Source organism: Pelophylax lessonae, assembly GCF_965119305.1.
Source record: "Pelophylax lessonae genome assembly, chromosome: 1".
In the NCBI taxonomy this organism is placed as follows: domain Eukaryota; kingdom Metazoa; phylum Chordata; class Amphibia; order Anura; family Ranidae; genus Pelophylax; species Pelophylax lessonae.
The window spans coordinates 207285907-207309555 of NC_138768.1; the positions used below are offsets into that span (position 1 = coordinate 207285907).

General features: G+C 39.6%; 1 protein-coding gene across 1 annotated transcript in view; it reads left to right on the forward strand.

Moving 5' to 3' along the window:
- Positions 1-5670: 5670 nt before the first annotated feature.
- The window catches only part of MINAR2 (membrane integral NOTCH2 associated receptor 2), a gene marked incomplete at both ends in the record, with an annotated part of 48066 nt that continues 30087 nt past the window's right edge, over positions 5671-23649 (forward strand). The window contains one exon of the mRNA XM_082243200.1: positions 5671-5796. Within this exon, the coding sequence (XP_082099326.1) occupies positions 5671-5796 (126 nt within the window). The remainder of the gene's footprint in view (positions 5797-23649) is intronic.

Consider the following 23649-nt stretch of genomic DNA (forward strand, 5'->3'; position numbering starts at 1 on the left):
ACCAGCTAGCCTGAAACAAAACCAAATTGGCCCTGTCTCACAGTTCCCTTTAAAAACAAGGGGTTTAGTCGCACACATTTGCAAAAAAATGTGTAAGATGCAATGGCAACGTCAAGGTACCTCAGTTTACTGCGGTCCTAACTCTAACATTTTGAGAGTCTCCCAAATTGGAGAACAAATATAGATATTAGTTAGATTAAGGGCAAGTGTGCCTGGAGGGAGCCCATGCCATCTTAAAGGTATAAGGACGCACGGGACACTCAGCAAGGGCACAATGGCAGCTGAATGCATTTTTACTAACTAGGTTTCCCATGGTATACATAGATGACAAAAATTGTACATTTTTAAAGATATACTCCACCTTTACCTTAAAACTGCCTATGCATATAAGGGAAATCTGTAGATAAAATTAACAGCTTTCACCAAAGTGGAAAAATTCCATTGCCCTAGGTGTAGCCTATTTACATACCTCATGAAGCCTGACTGGAAAACTCCTAAGACGTTGCTTAAGACTTTCCTAGGAGAGGCCCTACTGTTACCTTTCACCATCACAGGAGTGAGCTACTAAACACTAAGCTCAGAGCTACTGTACCAGGGAAGAGAAAGAGCAAGTGGAGGGAAGGGCTGTCATCAAGGACCCCCTTATTTTTAAAGGGGCTTCTGGATTTCATTAAGTCCCACACCTGCATATTTCACAACCCTGGCCAGGTGGTTCTGAGGATCTGCAGGGGCCTTATCAAAATCTGGAAGCCCCCTCTAAAATTAAGGGGGCTCCAATACCTGGCTGTCCACCCTCTAAGTGAAGGAATAAGGGTTACAAAGCATAAAAAGAAAGCTAATAGTGAATAAACACACACACGATTTTTAACGAGTCCTTTAATTAACAAAAAAAAGTCCCACAATGTAAATCCACTGTCAATCACATTGTAATACTGGCCTCCACCCAATGTGAATGTGGGATAATTGTTTAGTATTGTTTTTTTGGGGGACTCCATGCTCTTCTTTCTTGCTTTTGCATGTGGCCCCCCCTTAAAATTCATATCAGACTTAAAGTGTCTTATAGTTTATATTTGGTGGAACCCCATGCTTTTTTTTTTGTTATGGGGTCCATTTTAAAAAGGACCTAACAACCAGAAGGAAGTTGTCACATTTAGCCATTGGTTCAGCTTTTTGAATAGGAATCTCCATAGATGTACACTGCAGAGGTCTCCTTCATATTTTTCACCTGTTGGTTGAATGATCTTAGCCTATAATGTTAGGCTGACTTCTATAGTTAGTGAGGTTGAAAAAAGACATCAGTCCATCCAGTTCAACCTATGATGTGTGTGTGTGTTTGCTGTTAACCGTACATTGTATACCCCTGTATGTTGTGGTCTTTAAGGTGCCCATCTAATAGTTTTTTGAAACTATCAATGCTCCCTGCTGATACGAATTCCACATCCTTACTGCTCTTACAGTGAAGAACCACCTACATATTTTAAGGTTAAACCGCCTTTCCTCTAGTTTTAGTGAGTGGCCATGTGTCTTATTGTATTCCCTTTCTCTGAATCGTTTTTTCCATATCCTAGGATTGCCAGTACAGTATTTGTACATTGATATCATATCCCCCCTCAATTGTCTCTTCTCCAGAGAGAATAGGTTCAGCGCTTGTAGTCTTTCCTCATAGCTGATGTCCTCCATTCCCCTAATTATTTTTGTTGCCCTTCTCTGGACTTTCTCCAGTTCCAGCACATCCTTCCTGAGGACCGGTGCCCAGAACTGGACAGCATACTCCAGATGTGGCCGGACCAGAGTCTTGTAGAGTGGGAGAATAATCTCTTTGTTTATGGAATGAATCCCCTTTTTTATACATCCCAGTATTCTGTTGGCTTTGCTTGCAGCGGCTTGGCATTGCATGCCACTGCCAAGCCTGTTGTCTACCAGTACCCCCAGGTCCTTTTCCATCCTAGACTCACCCAGAAGTTCCCCCCCTGATGAGTAGCTTGCTTTCTGGTTTCTGCCACCCAAGTGCATTACTTTACATTTTTCAACATTAAACCTCATCTGCCATGTAGTTGCCCACCCCATTATTTTGTTCAGGTCCGCTTGTAAGGTTTCCACATCCTGCCCAGAAGATATTGGCATGCTTAGTTTAGTATCATCCGCAAATACTGAGATTTTACTCGATATCCCCTCCTCTAGATCATTTATGAATAAATTAAACAGGATTGGCCCCAGGACAGAACCCTGGGGGACCCCACTTTCCACACCCGCCCAATTTGAGTACTCCCCATTAATCACCACCCTTTGCAACCTCCCCTGGAGCCAGTTCTCTATCCAGGTACTTACCTTATGGTCCATACCTACCTTCCTTAATTTGTACAGTAAGCGTTTGTGGGGAACGGTGTCAAAGGCCTTTGCAAAGTCCAGGTACACCACATCCACAGGCTTACCTTTATCTAGGTGGCAGCTCACTTCATCATAGAAGGTTAATAGATTGGTTTGGCAAGAACGATTTTTCATGAATCCATGCTGATTACTACTAATAATACCATTTTCATTACTAAAGTCTTGTATGTGGTCCCTTAACATCCCCTCAAAAATCTTGCAGACTACTGATGTTAGGCTGACCAGCCTATAGTTACCCGGGATATATCTCGGCCCCTTTTTAAATATTGGTACCACGTTGGCTTTTTTCCAATCAGCTGGCACCATACCCTTCTGTAAACTATCCTTAAAGATCAAGAATAATGGTCTGGCAATCACCTGGCTGAGCTCTTTAAGAACCTCAGGTGCAAGCCATCCGGTCTCGGTGATTTATTTATGTTAAGTTTCTCTAGTTTTGTTCTAAGTCTATCTTCTGTTAGCCATGGCGGTATTTCCTGAGGTGTGTTGTTTAGTTTGGCCTTACAAGCTGGGTTAGTGTAGCCCCCCAATTCTTTTGTGAAGACTGAAGAGAAGAAATTATTTAACACTACTGCCTTTTCCCTGTCCTCTGTGGCCAAAACTCCCTTATCGTCTTTTATGGGGCCAATGTGTTCTGGCCTCGCTTTCCTACTGTTTATATACTTAAAGAATTTTTTGGTGTTCTTTTTACTCTCTTCCGCTATATATCTCTCGTGTTCTATTTTAGCCGTCCTGATTTCGTCTTTACATTTCTTATTACACTCTTTGTAATGCTTGAATGCTGCCAATGACCCCTCAGTCTTGTATTTTTTGAAGGCCTTTCCTTTAGCATTAATATGAATTTTTATGTTGGAGTTTAGCCACCCAGGGTTAAGTTTTGCTCTTTTAAATGTATTTCCCTTTGGAATGCACTGGTCAATCCCTTTGTTAAGTATGCTCTTGAAGCACTCCCATTTTTCCTCCGTGTTCTTTGTTTCCAGGGTTCTATCCCATTTGATATTTTCTAGCAGAGAGCGCAGTTTTGGGAAATTGGCTCTTTTGACATTCAGTGTTCTTATATTGCCCTTGTGTTTCCTATTACTATAATTAATACTGAAACTAATTGACATATGGTCACTGTTTGCTTAGTTGCCCCGTATTTCTATATCCGTGAGCAGGTCTGTATTGTTGGTAATCAGTAGGTCAAGTACCACATTGTTTCTTGTCGGTGCATTCACCATCTGACCTATGAAAATGTCCTGCAAAACATTTAGGAACTGCCGAGCCTTGGCTGAATGCGCGGTTCCTTCTGCCCAGTCTATATCTGGATAATTAAAGTCCCCCATTATAATGACATTTCCCATCCTTGCTGCCAATTCTATCTGTAAAAGGAGGTCCACCTCCCCCTCCTCCCTCTGGTTGGGGGGCCTATAGCATACGCCCAATAAAACCTTCCCCACAGTGCCTTCCCTTTGAAGTTCTACCCATAGGGATTCTGCCTCATACATAGCTACATTTTTAATATCATCCCTCATATTTACCTGTACACTGTTCTTAATATACAGACATACCCCTCCCCCTTTTTTACCTTCTCTATCTCTGCGATAAAGGGAATACCCCTGAATGGTCGCCATCCAGTCATGAGAGCTGTCAAACGAAGTCTCTGTTATCCCCACAAAATCGAAGTCCTCCTCAAACATCAGTAGCTCCAGCTCTCCCATCTTGTTAGCCAGGCTTCTGGCATTGGTATACAAGCCTCGTAGTTTTGACCAGTTACATATATCCTCATTTGATGTTTTTAGGCTGCTCTCTTGATTTTTCCCCATACCCACTCTGGGTTTAGGAGCTCCGAACACCCTACCTCTAATGCCCCCATTTCTGCCCTCTGGATCTTGCTTTCCACTGGCTAATTCTCGCTAATGCCCCCATTTCTGCCCTCTGAACCTTGCTTTCTACTGGCTAATTCTACATCTGTACCCTCCCCCCCATCACCTAGTTTAAAAGCCCCTCTCACCCAGTACGGCTGCACCCTCCCCATTTAGGTGCAATCCGTCCCTACCAAAGAGCCGGTGGCCGACTGAGAAGTTGGCCGAGTTCTCCAGGAACCTGAAACCCTCCTTACTACACCAACTCCTCAGCCACTTGTTAACTTCCCTAATCTCCCGCTGCCTCTCTGGTGTGGCTCGAGGTACAGTTAGTATTTCTGAAAATACTACCTTGGAGGTCCTACTCCTCAACTTAGCGCCTAAGTCCCTGAAATCGTTTCGGACTCTCCATCTTCCATCTTCCACTGCCTATGTCATTGGTACCCACGTGTACAATGACAGCTGGGTCTTCCCCAGCCCCACCCAGTAATCTGTCTGCCCGATCCGCGATGTGCGATTACTTAATGTTATCTCTCATGGTCAAATGTTCTTATGGCTATTTTTCTCTTAGGATTGAAAGTTAGAAAATGTTACATTTGCCCGGCGAAAGGAAACAAAGAAGCTATTACACACATATTACCAACGTTATGGGTATTATTTAATAAATTTGCACAAATTATGAATGTTGGGAAAATTGCTTATTACACATTTCCTTAATAATAAAGTGGTTTACTAATGCATTCTAGACCTCTAAATCTTGGTCAAGGAGCTATATAAGGAAATAAGCATAGCTTTACCGTTTACTGTAGCAAAGGAATGTTATTGTTATCTACTCATGTCCTTGAGGGGTCATATTGCAAAGGGAGTTGGCTTGTGAGTGGTCTATTTCTTATACCTAAGCCTAAATACCATTGCTCAAACTGCTAAGAGCTTTGTCTCACATCAGAGATGCCTCTTGGAGGCACGCATCTGTGGTCACATGTGCCACGTTTTGTAGCAGAAAACTGGACGCGTGGCTGGAAACAAGCATCATTAGTTAGGTATTATTGGTATATTTTCTAATATTATCTGCACCTGTCATTACTTTAAATAAATGTTATACTTTTAAGTATTTGCATGATCTCTCTTTGCATATATCAAATAAAAACCCTAAAAGAACTTAAACTATCACCGTGATAAAACAATAAAACATTCGCAAAGCACATTTTTTATGAATAGACCCCCAAGTGTTGATTGAAAAAATTCACTTCAAATACATAAAATAATGTTTTTCTTATATGAATGTGGTTTGTATGCCAGCCTCGACTGAATGGGTTCAGAAGTAATGGGTAACAGTTCCATTCACCTGTGAGATCATTGTGTCATTCATGAATAATTCACACTGGATTCTCTAAACTGTGTGACGGTTTACCAGTCTTCCTTACAGCAGTGAGCTGAAAGCATGGATCTTTCTGTATTGCCGAATAACAATCATCCTGATAAATTTCTACGTTTAGATGTAAAGACTTTACTAGCTAACTCTGCAGCTTTGTACTCACAACAATGGCGTAACAAGCTTTACCTACAGGTGAGTACCCCTAGCTGAATGAAAAACCCATTTACTGCTCATTATAGGAACCTGCTTTACAGGCCTGTTTTTATTATGTTTTTATTTTTTTTTATATGTTTTAATATGCAGGTTTGTATATTTGAACAAAGGGTACAGAAATTGCTAGCAAAAAATTAAAGCAGGTTATCTAAATAAAAGTGGCTACAGGTTTGGGCTACATAGTTCTTTTATTTTTTATCAGACCTGAGTGCTGCAACCCATTATATGTACGGATTTGTAATTATAACAAGCTAATAAACAAAGCTCTGGCTGTCAGCATTTGCATTCACTAACACTTGTGCTGCTCTACTGCTCACTTCTTTATAAATATATATATATATATATATATATATATATATATATATATATATATATATATATGAATATGGTGGAGTCAGTGGGTAGTAGGGATGAGCCAAACATACCTGGGTTCGGTTCAGGGGAGGTTTGTCAAATGGTACTAAAGTTTGAGTGCTGAAACTGAGCCATGTTAAAGTCTATAAGTGCTGAATGTAAAAAAAAATGTAAAGAAATTGTCAAACAAATGACATGGGGGCTGGGCACTGCTCTGGAGACCAAAGCAACAAAATGTCTCAGGGATGCCCTTAATCTGCCTTTGCAGTGGCACATATGTATGATGTTTATTACCTACTATATCAAAACTGTTGGGTCCCCCCAAAAAATCCATACCAGACCCTTATCCGAAGATGCAGCTTGGCAGGTCAGGAAAGTGGGGAGGGGGGGACATGTGTGTACCTCCCTGGAGCATATCTGACCACATGCCCTTAACATAAATGGGGTACTTCAAAGGGGGGCCCTGAAAAATAATTTTGTCTCCATGTTGATGTGGACAAGGGCCTTTTGTCCACAAGCCTGGCCCTGTGATTGTGAGGATATGGGGGGGCAGAACTTCTCAGAATCTGGAAAACCCTTTAACAATAAAGGGGTCTTCAGATACCAGCACACCATGTTACATACATAGTTAGTTAGTACCATGTAAATGAGTAAGGGATACATATTAACCCTACATAGTCACAAAAAAAGTATGAAGTGCAAAGACACACAGTTTTGATGAGTATTGACAAAAAAAAATAGAAAAGTTCCACATTGCCGAGCTATAAACACAACTAATCCCTGACAACTGCTTGCCCCAAATGACTCTGTCCTGATCCCCACCATTAAAAATAAACAAATGGGCAGTGTCTCTTGGTTGATTTCAATGCCAAAGTTTGGTCCTGTGTCAGAGCTAATTCTGCCCCTTTATTTACATGGGCCAGGGATTCCCAGACAGTAAATGAATGAGGTTGGGTGAAGTCACTGGCTGCTAAGGACATGGCAGATGCCAGAATGTACCTAGAATCTACAGTATTTACCTTTAATAATAAAAACTTTAAAGGCTAAGTTCACCTTTTCCAGAAAATAATCTATGCAATTAAGGCCCGAGTTGATTAAATAATTGGGCATCAACCCCCATGTCCAGCTTGTTGCTAAGACATGAAAACTGTTGGACACTATCTCTCAGCATTGCAGGAGTGACTGTGTAGACTATTTTCCTGGAAAAGGTGATCTTAGGCTTTAAAGCAAAACTAAAGTCTCTGAAATCATGAGTTAGAGTATTTTGGCAGAAGAGCTATGCAAGGTTTCTTTTGCCAAAAAAAGTTATTTTTATTTTTCTTGGCATGCGAAGAATAGAGATGGGTGCACTCCTTTGCACATAGGAAAGTCATCATCAGTAGCTGTCCAACGACCAAAGCGTACTTAACAGCAGGAAGGGATAAGGCTACATTTGCACCAGCATTTTGCCACGGTGCAAATGGAAGCCACAGGAATCTACTGATTCCTGCTGCTGTGTTTGAGAGATGTAAGTGGCTTGCTGCGGCCACTGAGCCTATATGCTTCAATGACAGATTGTCAGCAGATGCAACTACAGTGAGGGAAAAAAGTATTTGATCCCCTGCTGATTTTGTACATTTTCCCACTGACAAAGAAATGATTAATCTATAATTTTAATGGTAGGTTTATTGCAACCTCTTCAGGCCTAAATTACCGGGAGGGCATTTATGTACGGCCTCCTGTGCTTGCGTTGCTTGCGTGCCCCCAGATGGCATACTCTGTGATCAGCAAGTCCATGAGAGAGATCGGATTAAGGGGCCGATCCCAGGCCCTTACCAACTGATCAGCTGTCAGCCAATGACAGCTGATCACTTGATGTAAACAGAAGCCGGTAATCAGCTTTTTCTTCTCATGAGGAGAAAAAAAAAAGCCAATTACCGGCTTGTGAAAAGGGGACATCGGTCCCCTCACACAGAGAGTCACTGCCACCTCATCAGTGCCACCTACCAATGCCCACCAGTGCCACATACCAGTGCCCAAAAGTACTGCTAAGCAGTGCCCAGCAGTGCCACCTACGAGTGCCACTTATAAGTGCCCACCAGTGCTGCCAATCAGTGCCTCATCATCTGTGCCACCTTTCAGTGCTGCCTATCAGTGTCACCTACCAGTGCCCATCAATGCTACCTATCAGTGCCTTCAGTGCCACCTATAAGTGCCATTCAGTGCCAATCGGTGAAACCTATCGGTGCAACCTATCTGTTCCATCAGTGCCACCTATCAGTGCAGCCTCATCAGTGCCTCCTGATCAATGCCCACCAGTGCTGCCTCATCAGTGCCCATCAGTGCCACCTATCAGTGCCTAACAGTGCTGCCTTATCAGTGCCTATCAGTGCAGCCTATCAGCGCACATCAATGAAGAAGAAAAATTACCTGTTTGCAAAATTTTATAACAAACTATGAAAACTGTTTTTTTTTTCCAACATTTTCGGTCTTTTTACTGTTTTTTTTTTTTAAACCCCATTGGTAATCAAATACTATCAAAAGAAAGCTCTATTTATAAGAAACAAAATTATAACAATTTCATATGGGTACAGTGTAGCATGACCATGCATTATCATTCAAATAGTGACAGCGCTGAAAGCTGAAAATTTGCCTGGGCAGGAAGAGGGTTTAGGTGCCCAGTAAGAAAGTGGTTAACAGAGACAGAATAACAGCAAAAATATCCAGAAAAATGCATTTCATAAAAATTATAAATTGATTTGCATTTTTTGTGAAATACGTTTTTGTTCCCTTATCAATCAGCAAGATTTCTGGCTCCCAGGTGCCTTCTATAAAGGTAACGAGTTGGGCTTAGGAGCACTTTCTTAGGCCCCTTTCACACAACGTCAGTTGTCATCCGTTTTTCGTCAGTTGTTATCTGTTTTTCGTCAGTTGTTATCCGTCTTTCATCCGTTGTCATCCGTTTTTACATAGAGATGCATTGATGTCCGTTTTTCATCCGTCAAGGGATGGATAAAAAATGGACAAACGGACAGCGTGTGTGAAAGGGGCCTTAAAGAGAGGTGGAATGGGCTACAAGACCATCCCCAAGCAGGTTGGTGAGAGGGTGACAACAGTTGGTGCGATTTTTCGCAAATGGAAGAAACACAAAATAACTGTCAATCTCCCTCGGTCTGTAGCTCTATGCAACATCCCACCTCATGGAGTTTCAATGATCATGAAAACAGTGAGGAATCAGCCCAGAACTACACGGGAGAATCTTATGATCTTAAAGCAGCTGGAACCATAGTCACCAAGAAAACAATTGGTAACACAACACTACTCTGTGAAGTATATATAGTTGGTAAAAAGGCGCTGGTGATCTTTTATAGTGCTAAATATAAATAATTAAAAAATTATTTTTATATGCTACCAATACAAACCATAAATAGTGCATGTAAAACCAATGTATATAATTAGTAAAGTGCAAGTGCTGTCCTTTACTTGTGCAAAAAATTATTACAAATTAGATTATCCAAGTGCTTGCTAGTGCATCCACATAATAAATTAAATTATATAACATATAATATATATCATTAAATTATGTCAACAATAAATTATTTCAACAATAAATTATTTGTGCCCACTATTACAGTGCTCAAACCAGTGATTAAAGTGCTTGAAGATATTAAATAGTCCAAAGCAATTCATGCAACAAAAAAAATGCTGTGTAAATTTAATTGCTAGAGCAAGGGATTTTTAACTTAGCAGGGGTGGAACTCACGACATCTGAACTAAAAGTACTACAAGAAGGTTTGAAATTTGCCCCTGCTAAATCTCTAGATCATTTTGAGACCTATATTGATCTAGAGAAATTTAAACGTAAATTGAATATTAAAAAGTTTTTTGCAGAACAACGGAAAAAAGGGATAGGAGAAGAAGATGAACCAGAATATCAACACACTTAGCTTCGAAACAAATCAGTATTTAACCCTAAATCGAGTACTTATCAATATATCCAAGTTTTTAGGAATATTGTCCAAAAAGAAGTACAAACATTGAGAAGAAAGCCAAATAAAAGTACAAAAGAAGTTTGGGATGGTATTAGAAGTCTGGAAAAAAGGAAAAATATTATTATTAGAACAGCGGACAAAGAAGGTGAATTGGTGATCCTTAAAAAAGAGGACTACATAAAAGAGTTGGATTGCATTGTAAATGAGCAAGAAACCTATCTAAAATTATCTGAAAATCCAACTAACAAATTAAAAGCGAAAATTATACAATTGATTAATAAAGGGACTAAAAAAGGACTTTTAAACAAAAAAGAAGGAAAATATCTGAATATTAAGGCCCCACGCATGCCAGTGATATACCAGATCCCGAAGATCCACAAGAATCTACAACAGCCACCGGGAAGGCCAATAATTAGTGGCATAGATTCTCTATATGCTAGGATTGGAGGATATTTGGATATATTTCTGCAGCCCATAGCTGCCATTGGGAGATCTTTTTTAAAAGACACCAAGGAAACAATAACTTCATTAGAGAATATAAATATCACTGAAGATACAATATTGGCGTCGATTGATGTGGAATCATTATATATGAACATCAAACAAAAAGACGCATTAAGTGCAACTAAATGGGCTTTGGAAAAACATACCAACTTAAAAGATTCCCAGAGAGAATTCCTATTGGAAGGCCTAAATATGGCTATGTCGAATCACCATTTCTGGTATAAAGGTGAATACTACAACCAGATAAAGGGTGTAGCCATGGGAGCGCGTTATGCTCCCGGCGTAGCCAACATATTTCTGGCAAAATGGGAAGAAGAAGAAATTTATTCAAAACTCCCACGAAAGCTGAGATATTATCGCCGATATCTGGATGATGTCTTGGTGGTGTGGGAAGGATCCCAAGAATCCCTTGTACAATTTTTTAAAAAGATTAATGAAAACAAATACCAGATAAAATTTACTGGAAATATGGACAAAAACACAGTACGATTTTTAGACTTGGAAATTTACAAGCACAATGGCACTTTAAATACAAGAACTTTTTTTAAAAAGGTTGACACAAACAGGTATATTTCTAAAAGAAGTTGCCACCACCCGGCCTGGATACAAGCAATACCAAAAGGACAATTCACACGAATAAGAAGGAATTGTACAGACCTGAAGGACTATAATACACAGACAGATAAACTACGGTAATAGAACGATTTAAAGAAAAAGGATATAAAGAAAAAGAATTGAAAAATATCCAAAGGAAAATATCTGAAGTAAAAAGAGAAGATCTCCTAAAGAACAAAAAGAAGAAGAAAAAGAAAATTTTACCTATGATTTGGCTTTTATTACGGGTTTTAAAACACAATATAAAGAGGTTGAGCACTGTATAAAGAAAAATTGGCACATTCTTCTAAGAGATGATACATTGAAAACACTCCTCCCAAAAAAAACAAAATTTATCTACAAAAGAGCCCCGGGATTACGCAATATTTTATCAAAAAATGTACCGGATCCACCAAAAAGACAACAGATGTTCTTCGCAAAAAATGGCTTTTTTAGGTGTAGAAGATGTAAAGCTTGCAGGACAAGCAAATATAAGAAAAGGGTAGAACACAAGTTCTTTTCATCAGATAATCGTGAGTTTGAAATTAAACAATTCATTACCTGTGATACAAGATTTGTTACGTATATGTGTATATGCCCTTGTGGGCTAAAATACATTGGACGCACTACCCGCACCTTAGCAATAAGAATAGGAGAACATGTCGACAACATAAAGAAAGGTTTTAGGAAACACAGTCTATCCAATCATTTTAGAACACACCATAACCAAGACCCTTCTCTTCTTTGGTTTTGTGGAATAGACAAAATATTTAACCATTGGAGAGGATCAGATATGAGGAAAATGATATCGCAGAACGAAACATTATGGATACATAGACTAAAAACACTAAAACCAATGGGGTTGAATGCAGATATAGATCTCAACTGCTTTCTCAATAATTTTTAAAGAATTTTAAATCTGAAAATATTTAATATCCCTTGCATAATTTTGAAATTTTAATATGATATTTAATAATAATTTTATCAATATATATATATATGAACAGGATTTTAATTATTTATGAATATTAATTTTATATAAACATAACACCATTGTATTTATATATTAATAAATTGGTTCTTCAATATATTGAATTGATCTATGATAATATAGTTATTGAACTATTTTAGCTCTCCCATGAAGAAAAATAGGAATTAAATTGGAAACTCTTCCCATTAGTATCCACTAGATGGCGATAAGAGTATAATTAGTAATTTTAAGAGATTAAACAAGGAAATTATATATCTTTTAAATAATGATCTTAAATAATGATCTTAATTTATGGATTTAGATATATGTATGAATATGTGAAGATAAATAACAGTTATGTATGTATATCTGTTAAGCTGTAGTGGTTGATGCGGGTAATAGGAAATATACCCCCGGGATATATACAGCAAAATCTTATTATGATCCTAGTTTTAAAATAGCCCTAGCGGATCAAATAGAAGATTGATTTTATAAATTAGATTTTTGATTTTTAATGTTGATTTTGAAATAAAGGTAAAGTTTTTAACAGTGTCAGCTGGTAATGGAAAGTAAAAACGAATGGCAATACAAAAGAAGGAGTTTCCAGGAGAAATCCAGTATTAGCCAATTCAATTGCAGCCAGCAATATTTAGTGACGATAGTCCGGGTAGCAGAGACCGCCTGATGACGCAAGCATAGCGAAATGCATTGTGGTCTCTGCTAAACCCAGAAGTAGGAAGTGAAGGCATTTGGAGCACAGGCTGGGACGTAAGCCGACCGCCGCAAGTGAATAGGGAAAAGGAGATACAGGAGGGTACTGCAGATCCTCGGATGGTGTTTCCTAATACCCGCACGCTACTAATAAGGATGATCGAACGGTTCAAGTCGACCATCGGTTCGGCCCGAACATTGGGTGTTCGAGGTTCGGCCGAATTAAGAACTTTTTGCCCAAAAAGTTTGGAATTCGGCAACCAGAACCGCCCAAAATGCAATGCTTCAGGAAATGGGCTTTACAAGCCCGTGATTGGACCAGAACCATTAGCAAAAGCCAATTGAGGGGGCAGGAGAATGCTAGGAATGTGATTGGAGTGACTAGGGGGTCCCTAGACCAATCATTAGTGAATACGCCCCCCCAGTATATAAGATCGCCCCCGCCATATTCCTAGCATTGTTATACTGGACATGGAAGAGAGTGGAAGCAGTTCTGTTAATTTTACTTTAAAAGTGACATTTAGCTATTTTTAGTGTGAGGAAAGGGATATCTAGTGTAGTTAGAGTGCTCCTTTACACTTAAGTTAGCTTAAAAAATTTAGTTTCTGTAGGGAAAGTGTTAAGTGTAAGGGGACCGTAGTGTAGTGTAGGGTTAACTGGCAGTGACTGCTATGGCAGGGTGACAAAACCCTTCCATAGCAGGGTGACCGCTATAGAGAAATGATCATTTCTCTGAATTGCTTCGGCACACCCATATGGCTTCTCACCAGCCAAGCATTTTTTATGCTGCAGGGGCTGCCACTGCCAGTGCTTTTTTGAGGACATGTTTGATGTCAGACATGACATCTGAACATGTGTATAGGGGTATATATAGACATATATGTCTGAATATATACCCCTAGACATATATAGGTGTGATAGTAGCAGAAATAAATGCTTGCGCTAATGAAATCATTTACAGTAATATATTTCTGCTACTATCACACCTATATATGTCTAGGGGTATATATTCAGACATACATGTGTATATATACCCCCTATACACATGTTCAGATGTTTTGCCTGCCTCAAAAGAACCCCAAAAAATGCCAAAAAAACGCTAGCGTCAAAAAAAAAATGCCCAGGTGTGTTTTTGCTGGCATTTTTTGGGGGGTTTTGGAGGCAGGCAAAACATCTGAACTTGTGTATAGTGGTGTATATACACACATCCATATATTTATATACACACCTAGACATATATAGGTGTGATAGTAGCAGAAATATATGCTTGCGCTAATGAAATCATTTACAGTAATATATTTCTGCTACTATCACACCTATATATGTCTAGGTGTGTATATAAATATATGTATGTGTGTATATATACCACTATACACAAGTTCAGATGTTTTGCCTGCCTCAAAAGAACCAAAAAAAAAATGCCAAAAAAACACTAGCGTCAAAAAAAAAAAATGCCCAGGTGTGTTTTTGCTGGCATTTCAGCCATTAATGAGTAGAAGTGTCATGGCTTAGTCTGTCTGAATAGTCTACTAGTACTCCCTATCTATATGACTGTCTGCCATGCGGACTCCAGAAACACTTCCATATTGGTAAAGAAGTATTGAGTTGACTAGTTAGGAGTACACTGCATGATGTCCATGGTCCTTGTGCATTTTTGGTGAAGCTTTATTGGTTATTCACTACATCAGGTTATATTACCAAATTGTGGCATGCCGACCAGCAGACCCATGGGCCAGCAGCATTTACAAATTCCGTCCTAGGAATATATGCGGCACGCCCACGTGTCTGCAGGTCAGATCTTCTGGTGTGATTGAGTGGCCGGCCTTGTGAGTGTGAGTCATTGTTTTTATGTGTCTTGTGTGTTGTTGGTTATTAACCTTTGCACCTCTCGTAATTTCTATACTGTTCCCCAATGTTGGGGTATTTTAAGACAATGTGTCAGTTGATCTTCAATAAAGTTTTTTGATAATTTTCATTAAGTTGGTCTGAGCATCCCTTTGTGCAGCCGTTCTTAGGGGTACACTATGGCCCCTTACATTTTTCTTTTATAGTGTTATATTGGCTGCGGTGGCTCCCTACTTATTATTTGAGACTATCTGGATTTCCAATAGGTCTCTTGACGGGTTTGTGCCCAGCATATATAGGGCACATTAGTCTCTTATTTGGGTGCTCCATTGCCTTGTGTTTTTGCTGGCATTTTTTGGGGGGTTTTGGAGGCAGGCAAAACATCTGAACTTGTGCACAGTACCACTATACACAAGTTCAGATGTTTTTCCTGACTGCAAAGAACCCAAAAAAATGCCTGCTTTGAAACCGGCAAGGTGTGGAGAGAAGCTAACCCCCTGAGCTGAAAGTTTTCTAATACATACAATCCTTTTTTTTCTGGTTCTGGACATGCTACAGAGCTGAAACTTCACAGGTACACCTTTTAGACCCCCCAGACACAAAATCACACAAAGTTCTTAATAATTGTCATTTTTGATAAAAAAGCCAATTATTGAAAAAACATTTTTTTAAAAAAGAGATTTTTTGATTTTTACTTTGGATTTCAGATCTGGGGGGTCTAAAAAGTGTACATGTGAAGTTTCAGCTCTGTAGCATGTCCAGAACCATAAAAAAAAAAGATTGTTTGTATTAGAAAACTTTCAGACAGGGGGATGGCTTCGCTGCTGTAACACCTTGATGGTTTAATAGAAGGCATTTTTTTGGGTTCTTTGCAGTCAGGAAAAACATCTGAACTTGTGTATAGTGGTACTGTGCACAAGTTCTGATGTTTTGCCTGCCTCCAAAAACTCCCAAAAAATGCCAGCAAAAACACACCTGGGCATTTTTTTTTGACGCTAGCATTTTTTTGGCATTTTTTGGGGTTCTTTTGAGGCAGGCAAAACATCTGAACTTGTGTATAGTGGTATATATACACACATACATATATTTATATACACACCTAGACATATATAGGTGTGATAGTAGCAGAAATATATTACTGTAAATGATTTCATTAGCGCAAGCATATATTTCTGCTACTATCACACCTATATATGTCTAGGTGTGTATATAAATATATGGATGTGTGTATATACACCACTATACACAAGTTCAGATGTTTTGCCTGCCTCAAAAGAACCCCAAAAAATGCCAAAAAAAACGCTAGCGTCAAAAAAAAAAATGCCCAGGTGTGTTTTTGCTGGCATTTTTTGGGGGGTTTTGGAGGCAGGCAAAACATCTGAACTTGTGCACAGTACCACTATACACAAGTTCAGATGTTTTTCCTGACTGCAAAGAACCCAAAAAAATGCCTGCTTTTAAACCGGCAAGGTGTTACAGCAGAGAAGCCATATTCCTGTGCTGAAAGTTTTCTAATACAAACAATCCTTTTTTTTTATGGTTCTGGACATGCTACAGAGCTGAAACTTCACAGGTACACCTTTTAGACCCACCAGACACAAAATCACACAAAAGAAGTTCTTAAAAATTGTCATTTTTGATAAAAAAGCCAATTATTGAAAACATTTTAAAAAAAAAGAGATTTTTTGATTTTTACTTTGGATTTCAGATCTGGGGGGTCTAAAAAGTGTACATGTGAAGTTTCAGCTCTGTAGCATGTCCAGAACCAGAAAAAAAAAGATTGTTTGTATTAGAAAACTTTCAGCTCAGGGGGTTGGCTTCGCTGCTGTAACACCTTGCCGGTTTAATAGAAGGCATTTTTTTGGGTTCTTTGCAGTCAGGAAAAACATCTGAACTTGTGTATAGTGGTACTGTGCACAAGTTCTGATGTTTTGCCTGCCTCCAAAAACCCCCAAAAAAATGCCAGCAAAAACACACCTGGGCATTTTTTTTTTTTTTGACGCTAGCGTTTTTTTTGGCATTTTTTGGGGTTCTTTTGAGGAAGGCAAAACATCTGAACTTGTGTATAGTGGTATATATACACACATACATATATTTATATACACACCTAGACATATATAGGTGTGATAGTAGCAGAAATATATTACTGTAAATGATTTCATTAGCGCAAGCGCAGATGTTTTTCCTGACTGCAAAGAACCCAAAAAAATGCCTTCTATTAAACCGGCAAGGTGTTACAGCAGCGGAGCCAACCTCCTGTGCTGAAAGTTTTCTAATACAAACAATCTTTTTTTTCATGGTTCTGGACATGCTACAGAGCTGAAACTTCACATGTACACCTTTTAGACCCCCCAGATACTAAATCCAAAGTAAAAATCAAAAAATCTCTTTTTTTTTTTTTTTTAATTTTCAATAATTGGCTTTTTTATCAAAAATGACAAATTTTAAGAACTTTTTTTGTGTGATTTTGTGTCTGGGGGGTCTAAAGGGTGTACCTGTGAAGTTTCAGCTCTGTAGCATGTCCAGAACCAGAAAAAAAGATCATATAGGTGTTAAAGTTAAAGGAGGGTCCCGACCCACATCCCTGTTCTACTGAAAAATTATCTTTTTTTTTTTGTTCATGGTTCTGGACATGCTACAGAGCTGAAACTTCACATGCACACCTTTTAGACCCCCCAGATACTAAATCCAAAGTCAAAATAAAAAAAAATCTCTCTTTTTTTTTAAATTTTTTCAATAATTGGCTTTTTTATCAAAAATGACAATTTTTAAGAACTTTTTTTGTGTGATTAATAGTTAATGGGGCATGACCCAGAACCCTAGGCACTTTTTAGGGGCATTTATTGGGTTTTAGGGCTTAAAAATTGTGTTTTTTGATTACTGAAGTTCGGGTCCCATTGATTTCAATGGGGTTCTGAAATCCGAACCGAACTTTTGGGAAATTCGGGTGTTCTGGTCGAACCGAACTTTTCAAAAGTTCGATCATCCCTAGGTACTAACTGCCCAATTGCCCAGTGCCAGGAGGGCACAACTAAATGTAAGAAGCCAACTATATTTTTTGTGTATTTTTATCTAAATAAACAGTATTACACTATTTTTGGCTATCTTATGTGTCTTTATATATGCGGACTGTACTTCTCTATGTACGAGTAACGCACAAAAAGGAAAAGGAGCAGGATATTCTGAAAAAGTCGATTAGAGGTCTGATCCACCTAAATAAAGGGATCCTTGCGACCTGCTTCAATCTGGTAACAGGCAATGAGTGACACACCCCACCACCTGGAGCACCACAGATCCAAGCAATTAAATTTACACAGCATTTTTTTTGCATGAATTGCTTTGGACTATTTAATATTTTCAAGCACTTTAATCACTGGTTTGAGCACTGTAATAGTGGGCACAAATAATGTATTGTTGAAATAATTTATTGTTGACATAATTTAATGATATATATTATATGATATATAATTAAATTTATTATGTGGATGCACTAGCAAGCACTTGGATAATCTAATTTGTAATAATTTTTTGCACAAGTAAAGAACAGCACTTGCACTTTACTAATTATATACATTGGTTTTACATGCACTATTTATGGTTTGTATTGGTAGCATATAAAAATAATTTTTTAATTATTTATATTTAGCACTATAAAAGATCACCAGCGCCTTTTTACCAACTATATATACCTATTTATTGTTTTTTAACAATTAAAAGGGCAGCAGGTTTAACATCTTTTTTATTAGGGCTAGGCGCCTTCGTTAAATTTTTTATCAAAATTTTTTATCACTACTCTGTGAAGGACTAAAATCCTGTAGCACCCGCAAGGTCCCCCTGTTCAAGAAAGCACATGTACAGGCCCACCTGAGGTTTGCTAATGAATATATGAATGTTTCAGAGGAGAACTGTGTGAAAGTGTTGTGGGCAGATGAGACCAAAATCAAGCTCTTTGGCATCAACTCAACTTGTCATGTTTGGAAGAGAAGGAATCAGTGTTAATTTTGTCGACTAAAACGTTTTCGTCTACTAAATTAACACAATTTTAGTCGACTAAAATACGACTAAACTAAAATGGCAATTTAATTGGGGGGGTTTTGTGGCACGCTTCAGAAGTGAATTAAACTCCAAGAACATTAATTAGAACTAAAATATAGTAAAATACGTAAGTAGTGTGCGTATAGATAAGGTGCTGTTTTTAAGTAATTCCGTGTCCTTACAACTGTAAATATTATGTGCTTCAATAAATATCGTGATTAAATATATAAATAAACAAATATTCCAATCTATAAAGTGCTAGGTGCTATAAATCATCAATAAATACAGATATTGCCAACAAAGTCTTTAAAACTCCTTCAAATCAAAAAAGTGATGCAAGTGAATGTCCGTTCTTCCAAATCACCACAGATAAAATAATCAAATGTGTGACTTCAACTTAGATCACAAAGTGCTTCCGTGCAGTCAAAGGTGCTGTGACTTTCTCCTCCACCAGGTGTCACTTCTAGGTGCTCTAAACTCTCACCTTAATGATGTGTATAAATCACCTGTGTATATATATATATCCCCCGATTTGGTGCTCCATGGCTCGCGTATCCTATCTGGAGGGTCTATCCGTGGTCCCGGGATACCTCTGAGGGTCCGTATTGGGGTGCTTTTTTCCTAAGGAATCCTTAACTGCTGCCACGACCTCGGGGCTCATCAAATACAAAGGGCCATCATGGTGCAGTATTTAAAACAATTTATTCCGTATAAAAACAATTGCACTTACATTTATTAAGCTTCTTATAGGCATGTAAACAATCAGGTTAGCGTTGGGAGGACTTCGCTCCGATTCTTAACGTCACTTCCGGTTTCGGCGGCTCCTACTACGCATTACGTCACGTCACGTGACTTCCTATCTATACGCACACTACTTACGTATTTTACTATATTTTAGTTCTAATTAATGTTCTTGGAGTTTAATTCACTTCTGAAGTGCGCCACAAAACCCCCCCAATTAAATTACTGTATTAACTGGTTCCTGGTACCAGTAACGTGGTGCAGCAATAAGAAGGAACCTACACCGCCTCAGATAGCGCAGGAACCACCCTACACATACACAATAAACTAAAATGGCATTTTAGTCTTAAGACTAAAATACGACTAAAACTAAAATTGCATTTTAGTCATAAGACTATAACTAAAACTAAATAAAAAATTAACATCATCAAAATGAACACTCCTCTGCTGGCCATTTCTATATCGGCAACACAATTCCATCCAGAGCCTGTAATAATAGCACATTAAAGTTTAAACATGTATTGCACCACCGCATACGCGTAAGTAAGGGGCATCTACTAAGCTGCTGAAAACTAAACAATTAAGAAAAAGGCTTTTCTTATATTTTTCCCTAATATTTAATGTTGGTAATATATTCAGGTAATATGTGCAATGACATTACAGCCAATGGAGTTTACAGTTTTTGGGTTTTTTTTCATTTTAAAGTTGCACTTCGGTTTGTCAAAAAGCTATTTTTCTGTTTGTTTATGAAACTTAGTTTTATTTATAAAGATGTTGTATATCTCAATGGCTAAATCTGTGTCTGTAGTGAGTGTTCAAACCTTATAATAATATATTATTAGATTTTTACTCCAGGAGTATACAATTTGTTTGGAAATGCTAGAGAAATGTTTAAATAATGCATTACAAATTACAATTGAACTACACCCATTCGATTATAGATGACTAAAATGAGTTTTAGTCGACTAAAATGTAAGATGTTTTAGTTGACTAAAATGTACTGGAGTTTTAGTCGACTAAATACGACTAAAACTAAAACACTTGCAGAAGACTAAAATGGGACTAAAACTAAAATGCCATTTTAGTCCTAAGACTAAGACTAAAACTAAATTGAATTTTGCTGCCAAAATTAACACTGGAAGGAATGCTGCCTATGACCCCAAGAACATCATCCCCACCGTCAAACATGGAGGTGGAAACATTATGCTTCGGGGCTTTGTTTCTGCTAAGGGGACAGGACAACTTCACTGCATCAAAGGGATGATGGACTGGGTCATGTACTGTCAAATCTTGGGTGAAAACCTCCTTCCCTCATTCAGAGCATGAAAAATGGATCATGGATGGGTATTCCAGCATGAAAATGACCCAAAACTCATGGCCAAGGCAACAAAGGAGTGGCTCAAGAAGAATCACATTAAGGTCCTAGAGTGGCCTAGCCAGTCTCCAGACCTTTATCCCATAGGAAATGTGTGGAGGGAGTTGAAGGTTCGAGTTACCAAACATCAACCTCAAAACCCCAATGACTTGGAGAGGATCTGCAAAGAGGAGTGGGACAAAATCCCTCCTGAGATGTGTGCAAACCTGGTGGCAAACTACAAGAAACATGTGACCTCTGTGATTACCAACAAGGGTTTTGCCACCAAATACTAAATCATATTTTGCAAAGGGGTCAAATACTTATTTCACTAATTAAAATGCAAATCCATTTATAACTTTTTTGAAATGTGTTTTTCTGGATATTTTTGTTGTTATTCTGTCTCTCACTGGTAAAAAAAAAAACCTACCATTAAAATTATAGACTGATCATTTATTTGTCAGTGGGGAAACGTACAAAAACAGCAGGGTATCATATACTTTTTTCCCTTATTGTATGTATGAATGTTCATACAGCCAGTGATTACCAGCAGTGATCACTGCTGGACAGCTGGTTTGTGAGTATATATTACTAAAAAGTCACACTTTTACACACTAGCAGTATTGTGAGCCATTCCAGTTTACAATTCACTAAGAGGACGAGGCTTGCAATGTCCCTCCAGTAGGACCTAACAACAACCTAGACCATTGTTCCCTGCTTGAGTCCACAAGCTCCTCAAATTCACCCCTAGCTCCATCAGGCATGCTTTCTTTTCTCTCAGGGAGGATTTTATGCATAAAATCATTGCTTCAGAACACAGCTGCAAGTGTCCATTAGACAGGTGTATGCTGGAAAATGTGCTTTCATTAGGTTGATAATTTCAAGGAAACCTGTGATAGAAGAAATATAGAGCTGACACTGCTGGCCTTCTTCTGAAAGCACTGCCTATCTGACTGTCTGCAGTGGTGTATTTAGGTATTGTGCTGCCCTAGGCCTGACTAAACTTGGGCACCCCTAATTTAAATATGACCCACCCTGTCCTGTAAAGGCCACACCCTTTGCTGTTTATGACCCACCCTGTCATCTGTAAACCACAGACCACAACCACAGTCTATCAGTGCCCATCAGTGAAGCCTCATCAGTTACAATAAGTTCAGCTACATCAGTGCCCATCAGTGCAGCCTTATCAGTGCTCATCAGTGCAGCCTCATTACTGCCCATCAGTGCAGTCTCATCAGTGCAGCATATCAGTGCAGCCTCATTAGTGGCCATTAGTGCAGCCCCATCAGTGGCCACCAGTGCATCATATCAGTGCTGCCTTATCAGTGCAGCCCTATCAGTGCAGCTTATCAGTCCTGCCTCATCAGTGGCCATCAGCGCAGTCTATTAGTGCCCATCAGAGCAGCATATCAGTGCAGCCCCATCAGCGTTTTTGCTGCCCCCCAGCAAAGTGCTGCCCTAGGCCTGGGCCTTGTTGGCCTAGGCCAAGATACAGCACTGACTGTCTGTGACTTTCATAGTTCCTGAGCAGGGCCGGTGCCAGACTATTTTGCGCCCTAGGCAAGACCATCTACTTGCGCCCCCCAAAAAAAAAAAACACATTTGAAAACATTTTAAAAACAGGGTCACTGCACTATGGGTGAGCAGGGTTTTGGGTAGAAATGCATCTGCGGTGTCACTGAAATAAAAAAACTCCCTGCATTGGTGGTTTCACTGGAAGGAGAAATGTCCTTGTGTCCGTGTTGTCACTGGAAGAAAAATGTTTTCCCTGCGTCCATCATATATGATGTGCACCAGAAAATTTAAGGGGCTTGGGTGGTAGTAAGCTGGTAGTGGGGTACAGGGGGGATGAAGATGACAGGGGGTGGTATGGTAGGAAGCTGACAGTGGGGATGAAGCTGACAGGGGGTGGGATGGTGGGAAGATGACAGGGGGTGGGATGGTAGAAAGCTGATGGGAAATTAAGATGACAGGGGGTTGGATGATAGAAAGATGACAGGGGGGATGCAGATGACAGGGGGTGGGATGGTAGGAAGATGACAGGGGGTGGGATGATAGAAAGCTGATAGGGGATGAAGATGACAGGGGGTGGGATGGTAGGAATATGACAAAGGGGATGAAGATGACAAGGGGTGGGATGGTGGGAAGCTGATGGGGGATGATGATGACAGGGGGTGGAATGGTAGGAAGCTGATGGGGGATGAAGATGACAGGGGTGGGATGGTAGGAAGATGACAGGGGGATGAAGATGACAGAGGGTGGGATGGTGGGAAGCTGATGGGGGATGAAGATGACAGGGGGTGGGATGGTAGGAAGCTGATGGAGGATGAAGATGACAGGGGGTGGGATGGTAGGAAGATGACAGGGGGGGATGAAGATGACAGGGGGTGGGATGGTAGGAAGATGACAGGGGGCATGAAGATGACAAGGGGTGGGATGGTAGGAAGCTGATGGGGGATGAAGATGACAGGGGGTGGGATGGTAGGAAGATGACAGGGGGGATGAAGATGACAGGGGGTGGGATGGTGGGAAGCTGATGGGGGATGAAGATGACAGGGGGTGGGATGGTGTGAAGCTGATGGGGGATGAAGATGACAGGGGGTGGGATGGTAGGAATCTGACAGGGGGGATGAAGATGACAGGGGATGGGATGGTGGGAAGCTGACAGTGGGGACGAAGATGACAGGGGGTGGGATGGTGGGAAGATGACAGGGGGATGAAGATGTCAGGGAGTGGGGTGGTAGGAAGATGAC